This window comes from Chanodichthys erythropterus, chromosome 9, assembly GCF_024489055.1.
Source record: "Chanodichthys erythropterus isolate Z2021 chromosome 9, ASM2448905v1, whole genome shotgun sequence".
NCBI lineage: Eukaryota > Metazoa > Chordata > Actinopteri > Cypriniformes > Xenocyprididae > Chanodichthys > Chanodichthys erythropterus.
Genome location: NC_090229.1, coordinates 33,185,144 through 33,197,338, shown reverse-complemented (window position 1 = coordinate 33,197,338; position 12,195 = coordinate 33,185,144). Strand labels below are relative to the sequence as shown.

The window sequence follows — 12,195 nt, the reverse complement described above, 5'->3', positions numbered from 1 at the left end:
AAAACAGGCTTTTCTGAAGAGATCATACTGTTTGAAAAACAGATGAAGTTGTATTTTCATAACTTTGTTACACTAATGAGAATTAGATTTTTCACATTACATTACTGAGAATTGAGCTTGACTGTATGCAAAAATTGCATTTTTTTTTTTTTTTACTTGATTTTGGAGTGAAATATGACCCAGTCATTTCTTTATGAAAATTAATTTTGTAAAGATGGGATTCTAGAGCAGATAGTACTGAATGTGAATTTAAAAGATATATGGGTCTAGACCTTAAAAAAAAAAAAAAAAAAAAAAACTACATTTATTAGAGATTTCTTTGTCAGCAATGTATTTAATTAATATCTTCAGAAAAGGTCCAAAGAGTTTCACACCTTATCAGAGCACTGCAGAACAGAACATACATTTTACAGAATGCAAGCCTTAGTTTTAATTTGATAGTAGTGCTGTTCAGAAGGCATGCAGTTTTTCTATGACAAGCTTTGAAACCTTTTTAGTCACACTGGACCCCATTCATCAAACAAACAGAACTAATTTCCATCCAAATCGTTCATAAAGCAATGTGCGATCAATTGCATATTTTGAATTAAATGTGACCTATTACAAAAGTTGTAATACAAGTCTTAGGTGTCCTCAGAATGTGTCTGAAGTTTCAGCTCAAAATACCCTATGGATTTTTTTTATTGTACCATGTTTTAACTGCCTATTTTTGGGTGGGAGAAAAATGCACTGATTTGGTATATGTACCTTTAAATGCAAATGAGCTCGTACTCCCCGCCCCTAAGCTCTCAATTCCAATACACAGAGGCATAAATAGGAGAAGCTCACACAGCAAATATAACTCTCAAAATGGATCACTACAAACTGTTGGTGATGCAGCATTTCAGATCACGTAGGAATGCCATTTATTTTGGGTTAATGTTTGCTAACATTAGATTCTGAAAGAGTTTGTTAGTGCGCTGCACGGCTAACGTGGCTAAAGCAACACACTGTTGGAGAGACTCAATAAGAATGAAGATGCGTTTATGAATTCTACAGACTGCAAGCGTTTTTGGGTTAAAAATGAAAATAACGACATGACTCTGGTCTCCATGAATACAGTAAGAAACAATGATAACTTTAGTCACATTTAACAGTACATTAGCAACATGCTAACGAAACACATTCAGTCTTTCTGAATGTGTTTCGTTAGCATGTTGCTAATGTACTGTTAAATGTGACTAAAGTTATCATTGTTTCTTACTGTATTCACAGAATTTGCAAACATCACGAAATATATATGAAATTAAATCATGAACAGCTGGTATTGATCCATCTCTGAGAATCAACTTCTGTGCAAATCCTGTTTTACTGACCCTCATGTGCAATGCAGTCTGGTGCAAAATGACTTGCATATACTGGTATATAAATTTATTTATACACATTCCCACACTTCCCAAAAATTAACTTAATTTATTCATTAAAAAATAAAATTACACCACTGCGTCTTTAGTGGCTGAGATGCCAGAAGTTTATGGAGACTCATACTTTACTATTAATTTAATAGTAATTTTACTATAAACCTTTAAAGCAGAACTAAGTAACTTTTTTACCATAAATAGTTTTCTAACTAAGGTTAATTGACTTGTAGTGGTGTGTTTGAGGCGTGCACTAACCCCCTCTGGCACGTCTACGCCAGAAAACAGCACTTGCAAGTTGAACTGCATCGACCCGACACAATCTCGCCTCACGTTCACGCGAGAGTGACAAAATGCTTTACGGTAATTCAAAAACAATGTATACATTATGACTTTATAAGACTACTTCGAAAATTACCCCCCTCCATCAAGATTTCTTTTACTGTATTTGCAAAACTACTGCGCTGGTGAGCGTTGTCGTTGTAGTCCAGAGCTGCGCTTGGAGTATTTACAACAGTGTGATTCACTGAAGGAACCTGTAGGGGGAGCTTACTGAGTTCCGCTTTAACTGCGTTAATTTACAATAAAGTAAAAAAAAAAATAAAATTCACATGAATTCCGTTTTGTTTTATGAATGAAGTACACCATTTTAAAATTGATGAATCTCCAAACTCCACTAGTAAAAATAAATAAATAAATAAATACCCTATTTTCTAATATTATAAACCTTATTATAAACAATCCATCCGTGCATATTGCAATTTCGAAAAATGTTTTTGACCTCGTAATGTTTAATCAAAATACCATAACTGGACCTTCCGGTGAAAACGACAGACTTCTATCTGGTGACGTAAGCCGATTCCTCCAATCATTTAAACTGCGTCCGAAATCGAATACTTCCCTACTATATCACATGCGGAAAACAGTACGCCAACAGAGTGGTTTGTCCAAGTGCAATCGATGGACCCTTTACTATCCCATAAGGCCATGGGAGAGGATTTGTGCATGGCTGCGAAGGGACACAACTGACACTAGAAGGTCACATGACAGTGAAAACATGGCAGATGTAGTACATCCAAATTTCATAAATACTACTGTGACGAGCAGGGCGGGCGAGAGCCGTGAGGGAATGGCGCGAGGCCGGTGACGGGAGTGTTAACGATCTTCAGCTGCGAGTCGCACCGGTCTCGAGTCTCTCACGGAGGAGCTCCGGAAGCATAAAAGGAGGAGCGATGACAGTGAAGGACGAGAGGTCCGCCCTGCTCATCACAACTACATACATTCATACTATACAGAATGCATTTTTTAATGGTTGCCAAGTAAGTTTCATTCAAACCAGATGTAGTACTTACTATACAGTATACGAGTTCGGACGTTAGTCTGCTTAAACCCGCCCCCTGCAAACTCGCGTTCATCTGCCTCTACTTTTAATTGCCACACCCGCATCTCAACATCCAATCAACAACCTATTCATACAACCCAAGTCCCATCCTTACGTTTTTTTGTTTTTTGATAATCCGTTACACTCAACGTACATCACAACATCGGAAGAAAAATCTGTTACTACTCCCATTTCATCACAACTGGAAAACCTACATTTAAAAGTAAACGCAACAAGTCTTAGCCCTAACCCTGAGGTCAGAAAGTTTTTATGATTTATATTTTTGGCTGCAATGCTTTAATTAGCAAACTGTGCTTTAACTGTTTTGACTGTTCACTTGGTAAAACACTTTTGAATTTTTTTTTTTTTTTTTTTAATTCAATCTGAACTATAGTCATACACATGCAGATATATGTCGGACATTGCATTATGTATTTTTTTTGTTTGTTTGTTTTTTGTTTTTCTGAGCATCCTTCTATTAGTATTGGCTTTTTTAGCTTTTCAACTCTTAAAAACGCATCTCGAAACCCCAGCGTTTTGTTCCAGTGCACACAGTCAAGCTGTTTTCAAATGCAAGAACATGTCATTATTTAAATGCCCCCTTTAGAAAGTCAGCAGAGTGGGGTCAGGTGAACACTAAACGTATCTAAATTGAAAATTGACTTCCTTAAGTCATTCAAATCAACCTACAAATTAGTCGACTGCCACAATATTTGTTAAAAATATTCAATGGTCATCAAAGCATGCCATAAAACAGACACAAACTGCCTCTCTAAATCATTCGACCAAATTAGAAAGGCTTTTTTACTACATGTGAATAGAGGAAGAGGACATGTAGATTGGCATGGGGTTAATCCAGGCACATCCTGTTGCAGTGACCATGTCTTACTGCCTGGCACATTTCACACGCTATATACATCCAAACAAACAACAAAACAAGTAGTACCTACTCAACTCACATACTCGAGTGTAGCAGTATCACTCAAAAACAGCACTTGACTGAAGGATGACGGAGATGGAGGGAGAATTCAGTAATTAAAAGCCGATTTTTCCCCTTGTCATGGCGTAGCCCAGTTTGGCTTCATTGTTGATAAAGGACATGATGCCCAGGTAAGTCTCGATAAGGAGGGGCCGCTCCAGTATCAGCACGCCATTGGCTCGTCCTGGGATAGGGAATTCTTTATGGGCTTTTTTCACAGCCTGGATGAGCTGGGTCTTGAAATTCTCAAGCTGAAATGGAAAAGAGAATGAAATCTTTTTTCGGTCTTCCTATGCATATAGCAAAGTATGAAGAGCACACTGAATGATTTTAGTATCCGAGATTAAGGGTACGTTTACATGACAATGATGTAATAAAAACTGATTTTTTTTTGTGTGTGTGTGTGTGTTTTTCATGTACAGAAAACAATGTTGTCAAAACGATCCCAGTTCACACGATCTGCAAAAACAATTAAAAATGCTGTATTATGCTGCCAGGCCAGTAGTTGGCAATGTCAATTTGTAAAGAAAAATTACATGCTTATAGAACCGAACACATAATACAGATACACCATGACGTCACAGTTTTTACAAATTCGCATTTTTGTTGTTTACACAATACGGAAGAGGATAAGGGCCAAGCAATCATAAAAAATTAAAACCATCTCGAGATTAAAGTTGTTAAATTTCAAGAAAAAAGTCAAAATAAAATGTTGAGAATAAACATTAAATTACGAGAAAAATGTCGTTAAATTTCGAGAGAAAAGTCGAGATAAAATGTTGAGAATAAACTCATTAAATTTTGAGAAAAACTTGTTAAATTTCGAGAAAAAAATTGAGATAAAATGTTCCGAATAAAGTAATTAAATTACGAGAAAAAAGTTGTTAAATTACGAGAACAAATTCGTTAAATTATGAAAAAAAAAATCATTAAATTTCGAGAAAAAAAGTCAAGATAAAATGTTGAATAGTCATAATTTAATGAGTTTATTCTCAACATTTTATCTCGACTTTTTTCTCAAAATGTAACAATTTTTTTCTCATAATTTAACGAATTTGTTCTCGTAATTTAACTACTTTTTTCTCGTAATTTAATGACTTTATTCTCAACATTTTATCTCGACTTTTTTCTCAAAATTTTATGACTTTTTTCTCGTAATTTAATGAATTTGTTCTCGTAATTTAATGAGTTTATTTACTCAAAACTAGTCCAGAACTAGCCCAATGGTGTTTCAGAGGGGTCCCCTTGTAAAAATCAAGTTCCGGGGGTAAAATCCTTGTTTTTGCCGGGGCTCCCCTGGTAAAATTCACTATTCAGGGGCTAAATATCATGTTATTCGGGTTTGTTTCTACCCCTTCGGACATGAAAAACAACCCATGGCAACAGTGTAAAAGTAGCCCAATTCCAAGGGAAAACCGCAGACTTGGCAACACTCATGGAGGGACAGAAAGCTCTCAGATTTCATCAAAAAGATTTGTGTTCCGAAGATGAACGAAAGTCTTACAGGTTTAGAACGTCATGAGGGTAAGTAATTATTGACAAAATTTTCATTTTGGGTTGAACTAACCCTTTAAAAGGTTTTAAAATTGGCCTTTGTAAGAAGTAGTGTTGGCACAATACTAAACTTTTTCATTTTGCGGAAAAATTGCCACATTCAGAACATAAAATTTGATCTGTATCCAAGTTAATTTACTTCTGATGATAGTTAAAGTACCTTATCAACAGAAACTGTCGGAGATCCTTTTGACCTGATAGCTCTGAGTAGGATTATATAATAATAATAGCAATAATTACATAATTATTTTAATTATTCCAAGATAGAAACATTACTATTGTAATACAACTGCACTGTAAAATAATGCATAAATATGCAATGAATATTTCATAAGTATATTAAATATTCTAGTTTCTAGGACAGCAGGTTTACAGACACTTCTGCAATCATTATGCACATGTGAAAATGTGTAACTTTACGTGTTGCGTTCTCAAATGCATGTTAAACTCACAGCACAGGCACAGATGATCACTGCATTACCTCCAAAATGTTGAAAACATCGAATCATGAACCTCTCATATCCATTCGTTCACTCTTTATTCATTTAATCAAGGTTGATGTAAAAAATAAAAAGAGATCAATACATAAATACAAAATTAATATACTAAAATACCTATAAATGTTCACAATTTTGATTCAACAACCAAATTTTAAAATTTCTAGAGAACACAGTGCCACACTCCATGCATTGCACTGCATGGTCTATAAACTTATAACATATATATATATATATATATATATATATATATATATATATATATATATACACACTGCAGTGTGTGTGTCAGCTTGATATTGGAGAGCAAGAACACAGCTGGTACCAGTGTATCAATAATGTGGAAAATGAGTATTGAAATGGTTTCAAACAATTCAGTATCGATATGTATAGAGAAGGAAAAAAACTATATTTTTGACAACACTACATTGAAGGCACATTTACCTGGCAGAGGGAAGCCACCTTTTCATCTGCGTGTGCCATGGGGTGTTCAGTGAAGGTGGCGAAGGGGATGTCAGTTGACCAGGGGTTCCAGCGATTTATGAACGAAGGTCTTGGTCGCTTATCCCACTGGACACGGATTCCTGTTCCCTCTCTCCTTCACTCACACACACACACACACACACCTTATCATACTACTATCCTGCAGTATAATACTACCTAAACTTCATTTTGTTTTGTTTTTAAATGTTTGTTATATAATGTGTCAATTATGTTCGGGTAATTAACAAAATGTGGAGAAAACCCTCAGATATTTGTCTAGATGTTGAGCAGCTATAGTGGGCCAAAAATGTACAATGTCACATCAACAGAATTGTGCGCTTTAGAATGAAAGTGTCTTACTTGTTAAGGGATTTTGGAGGAAACTCAAACTCGCCGACAGAGATTGTGTCAACAGCGTTCAAGGAAATTCTGATGACCTGGTGACACTGGAGGTTTATGAAGTCATATTTGCACACCAACAAAGACCTACAACATAACAGAAGCAGCTCATTCAGGAGGGACTTCCTGCTGCTAATGTCATTTTCAATAATTAATTACTTTCTTACCTCTCAGTTATAAGTACCAATCTCTCTTTTTCATTGTTCCAGTGATCAATTCTGTGGTAAAATAAAAAGGACATGGATCTGGTTTACATCTGTCAGTTTTTATCAAGAGGTAATTCTTGATGTCATTAGATGGTAATATCACAGTATTTTCATGCATGTTATGGTACTGGCGGATCACTTTTCAGTAAATTCACACTGCACTTAAAGGGTTAGTTTACCTAAAAAATAAAATAATGTCATTAATTACTCACCCTCATGTCGTTCCACACCCGTAAGACCTTGGTTAGACCGTTGGCTCCATGAGGCCTTCATAGGGAGCAATGACATTTCCTCTCTCAAGATCCATTAATGTACTAAAAACATATTTAAATCAGTTCATGTGAGTATAGTGGTTCAATATTAATATTATAAAGCAACAAGAATTTTTTTTGGTGCACCAAAAAACAAAACAAAATAACGACTTATATAGTGATGGCCGATTTCAAAACACTGCTTCAGGAAGCTTCAGAGCATTAGGATTGTTCGGTGTCGAATCATGATTTGGATCGCATGTCAAACTGCCAAACTGCTGAAATCACATGACTTTGGCGCTCCATACCGCTGATTAAACACGCTGATTCATAACGCCTCAAAGCCTCCTGAAGCAGTGTTTTGAAATCGGCCATCACTATATAAGTCGTTATTTTGGGGGTTTTTTGTTGCACCAAAAAATTCTCGTCACTTTATAATATTAATATTGAACCATTGTACTCACATAAACTGATTTAAATATGTTTTAGTACATTAATGGATCTTGAGAGGAAATGTCATTGCTGGCGATGCAGGCCTCACAGAGTCAGCGGATTTCAACAAAAATATCTTAATTTGTGTTCTGAATGAAGGTCTTACGGGTGTGGAACGACATGAGGGTGAGTAATTAATGACAGAATGTAAATTTTTGGGTGAACTAACACTTTAATCCTAGGTTATCGCCGTTCTAAACCCTAGGTAAACAAAGCACCACTTTTTATCCAAGGTTAAGAAACCCTGCCTCCAGAGAAGGGTAAGTTGCGTTTTTGCGGTGTTAACCCTGCATTGCAGCGCCAAACGTGTACAGCAGGGGTTCTCAACACTGGACACCGAGCTGCACTGTCCTGCAGTCTAGTTCCAATCCTAATCAAACACACATGATCAAGCTAATGAAGGTCTTTAGGATTACTACAAAGCTACGGGCAGGCTACGGGTTTGATCAGGGTTGAAGCAATAACATTCGCATCCTCGCAGAGCTCGTAATTACAACTTGTAAACTGGGAATTTTTTGAGAGCTCCTACTTGTACCACCTGACCGCTGCAGATTCATTTAGGCATAGAAATGCATAACTCCCAGTCTGAGGATGTGAACAGCCCTGAGTAGAATGTCACATGTTGTCATCTTGAAATTACGGCAATTAGGACATGTCCTGAACGGTTGCCTAATATTCACGTTAGAGCTGCACGATTAATCGTTAAAAGATAAACACTCACGCAATCTCATTCCTAAATGACAACGATTCGACTTTGTCTATAGCAAGATTTCCCAGGGTTTAGAATGACCCAGTTTCTAAGATCCACTGAAGGCCCTTCTGTTCACTTAAAGGTGCCCTAGAATTGAAAATTGAATTTACCTCGGCATAGTTGAATAACAAGAGTTCAGTACATGGAAATGACATACAGTGAGTCTCAAACACCATTGTTTCCTCCTCCTTATGTAAATTTCATTTGTTTAAAAGACCTCTGAAGAACAGGCGAATCTCAACATAACACCGACTGTTACGTAACAGTCGGGATCATTAATATGTATGACCCCAATATTTGCATATGCCAGCCCATGTTCAAGGCATTAGACAAGGGCAGGACGTCTGGATGTGCACAGCTGAATCATCAGACTAGGTAAGCAAGCAAGGACAACAGCGAAAAATGGCAGATGGAGCAATAATACCTGACATGATCCATGATATCATGATATTTTTAGTGATATTTGTAAATTGTCTTTCTAAATGTTTCGTTAGCATATTGCTAATGTACTGTTAAATGTGGTTAAAGTTACCATTGTTTATTACTGTATTCACGGAGACAAGAGCCGTCGCTATTTTCATTTTTAAACACTTGCAGTCTGTATAATTCATAAACAACTTCATTCTTTATAAATCTCTCCAACAGTGTGTATTGTTAACTTTAGCCACGAAGCACCATCAAACTCATTCAGAATCAAATGTAAACATCCAAATAAATACTATACTCACATGATCCAACGCATACATGCAGCATGCATAATGAACACTTTGTAAAGATCCATTTTGAGGGTTATATTAGCTGTGTGAAATTTGTTTATGCAATGTATATGGAGTCGAGAGTTCAGGGGCGGGGAGCGTGAGCATTTAAATGGGAAGCAGCCTGAATCAGCACATTTATAATGTTGCCCCGAAATAGGCAGTTAAAAATAAAAAAAATAATAATAATAATAAAAAAAATTGATGGGGTATTTTGAGCTGAAACTTCACAGACACATTCAGGGGACACCTTAGACTTATATTACATCTTGTAAAAAAACGTTCTAGGGCACCTTTAAAATTGCATGCAATGATAGTAAAAATGATATTATGCTTCAATCTGTGGATGTCCAAAAAAAGGACAGCAATAGACTCACTCTGCTAGCAGCCACACACTAAGAACCTCTCCATCTTCTGAAGGCAAGGCAACCGTGCGGATATCATTGACTGCCTGCTCTATGGTTCCTGGCTGGGATGAGAACAAACAGAACAACTATTTTAGACGCTTGAAAATATATCAAAATAGCATGAATGTAATTTTTTTTTTTTTTTATGAAATCTGAGAGGTTTATCCCCCATAGACAGAAATTTAAGCACCACTTTCAAGGTCCAGAAAGGTACTAAAGACATTGTTAAAACAGTTGACAAAACAAAAATAACTTTATTCAAAGTCAAAACATAGGTGTGATGCTGATGAACCTGTAAGCACTGAACGTAAACAGCGTATGAGAATGACACAGAAGAGAAGATATTGTTGAATAAAGTTATTTTTGTTTTGTTTTTGCGCACAAAAAGTATTCTTAACACTTCATAAAATTAAGGTTGAACCACTGCAGTCACATTGACTTTTTTTAACAATATCTTTAGCACCTTTCTGGACCTTGAAAGTGGTAATTAAATTGCTGTCTATGGACGAGTCATATATCTCTCGGATTTCATCAAAAATGTCTTAATTTGTGGAACGACATGAGGGTGAGTAATTAATGAAATAAATATATTAATGCCTTATTCTGCATGAACATATTCTACATCCCTAAATCCTACCCAATACCTAAACTTAACAACTAACTTACTAACTTAATAAGCACTAATTAGGAGTTTATTGAGGCAAAAGTCATACTTAATAGTGAAAAGAAAATCTGTTTTTTGGTCACACTTAATAATAATGATGCATAAATTAATTTTCATTAAAGTTTATTCTATATGTATGTTTAAGTTTTGAACCAGCTGAAACCACACACAAAACTCACATGCTCATTTTACATTTATTCATTTAGCAGACATTTTTATACAAAGCAATTTACAAATCAAGAACATTACAAACCAGAGGTGTGTTTCCCGAAAGCATCGTCGGTGAACTATGGTGGTAATCCCATTGAACTCTATTGGTAACGACGGAACTTGTGCCCATAGTTCGCTTTGGGAAATGCACCCCAAAGCATTTGCAAAAATGTGCTGAAACCAACAAATCCGAGTCCTTCGAAGGATGCAGCCCCTGAAACGCAGCTCTAGTGTAATAATTTTTAGTAATTTTAAACATTTCGGACCCCTTAACCATACCACCAAACCTGTCCCTAACCTAAACCGTATCCCACCTCAATAGAAACAAAAGTAATAAAACATGAACACCATTTAATTTTTAACAATTTTTAAAACTCCCAGCAAAAGCATCAAGTGGAAACAACATTTATTTTGATATATTTAATATTTATATATTTAATATATTATATATATATATATATATATATATACACACCATAAATGGTAAAGAATTTGAATCTTTTTGAAGTGTTTATCACTGACGTTTAATTTATAGTAGGCAGAATAGCCTAAGATACTATCTTTACCCCTTTTTTTTTTGTAAAAATAATCAACTTTATCTGAATACTATTACAGTTAGCAAGTTTTGTAATGTTAGGAGGGCTTCATAATTATAGTTAGTTTCATATTAATGTTACAAGGTCACTGTATGTACTACTATCTGACATCACTTAATTTAGCTAAAAAGAGGCCGCTGTTAAAAGGTCACAAATCAATGGAGGTGTCACAAAACCTGCTGTGCTCCCTACGTAGACAGCATTTTCGAGCAAAGAAGGTGCATTATGGTCTATTTTTCTTGCGTTTTTACAGCGCGTGTCAAATTAAACACAATTAAGCGTTCAAACTCTATGGGTTTTGTTCCTTGTCACTGCGCTCCTTCGATAAACGCACCTATGACGCTCATCTATGCTGTCTACGTAGGAAGCTTCCTGTGTTTTGACATACATCCTTGTCTAGTCAACAAAACACTAAGAAACAAAACATTCACAGATTACAACCTTGACTACCGTGTCCCGACGTTTTGTAGCAAATACTGAATTACTCACCCTAAAGACGAAATAGTCTTTGACTTTAGCTCGCATGGTTGGGTTGTGAACATGGAAAGGCGTGAGGGTCTGTAGCGGGGTGCAGCAGGCCACTGAAGCTCCAGCTCGGGCCGCCACCTCCAGTCCATCATCACAGTCCCCCGCGTGTAAGATAGCCGCGCCCGGGCTCTCAGGATCTACACTGTCATTCAGCTGCAGCATTTCACTAAAGCGTCGAGCACAAGCTGAAAGTGTCTCAGAAGAAGAGATTCCGCTCAGTTCCAGCAGCGCTGTGTTGCGCAGAGGAACGCCCACCTGCTCCACTCTACAGGGGATTTAAAGGGACCCGTTCCGTTTATGAGTTAGCGGCTTCATTCGGATGTTTAAATAAACAGTTCAGGCATCGTTCTATAATTTAGGGTGCATTTAATGTCCATTGATGATAATTATATATATTTTTTTTTCTAACAACTGTCTTCAGAAATATCACATTAATAGAATGCATTTAATCTCACCCTGTTTTACATTTACCTTGAAATTAACTTTATGATCCCAAATTACAGTTTTGGCAAGGTCTGCTTTTTGAAGTGAGTGGCCATTGAGTTCAAAATAATGAATACATATTTTAAAGTCAAGATTATCCATATTACATTTATTTCTACTATCAAAATACCTTAGAAAAATAGACTTGATTTAATATTCTTT

General features: G+C 36.2%; 1 protein-coding gene across 2 annotated transcripts; it reads right to left on the bottom strand.

The window, feature by feature from the left end:
- Window positions 1-1,221: 1,221 nt before the first annotated feature.
- tprg1l (tumor protein p63 regulated 1-like) lies at window positions 1,222-11,770 on the bottom strand. 2 transcript variants are annotated; one of them, XM_067394027.1, is made up of 6 exons: window positions 11,512-11,770; window positions 9,523-9,614; window positions 6,858-6,908; window positions 6,652-6,777; window positions 6,253-6,406; window positions 1,222-4,008 (listed from the first exon to the last, which is right to left on the bottom strand). In XM_067394027.1, the coding sequence occupies exons 1-6, from the start codon at window positions 11,710-11,712 to the stop codon at window positions 3,814-3,816; spliced, it is 819 nt and encodes a 272-aa protein (XP_067250128.1). In that variant the 5' UTR covers window positions 11,713-11,770; the 3' UTR covers window positions 1,222-3,813. The 2 variants fall into 2 exon arrangements, with proteins under 2 accessions (XP_067250128.1, XP_067250127.1); XM_067394026.1 differs by lacking the exon at window positions 11,512-11,770 and adding an exon at window positions 10,470-10,710.
- Window positions 11,771-12,195: the final 425 nt, after the last annotated feature.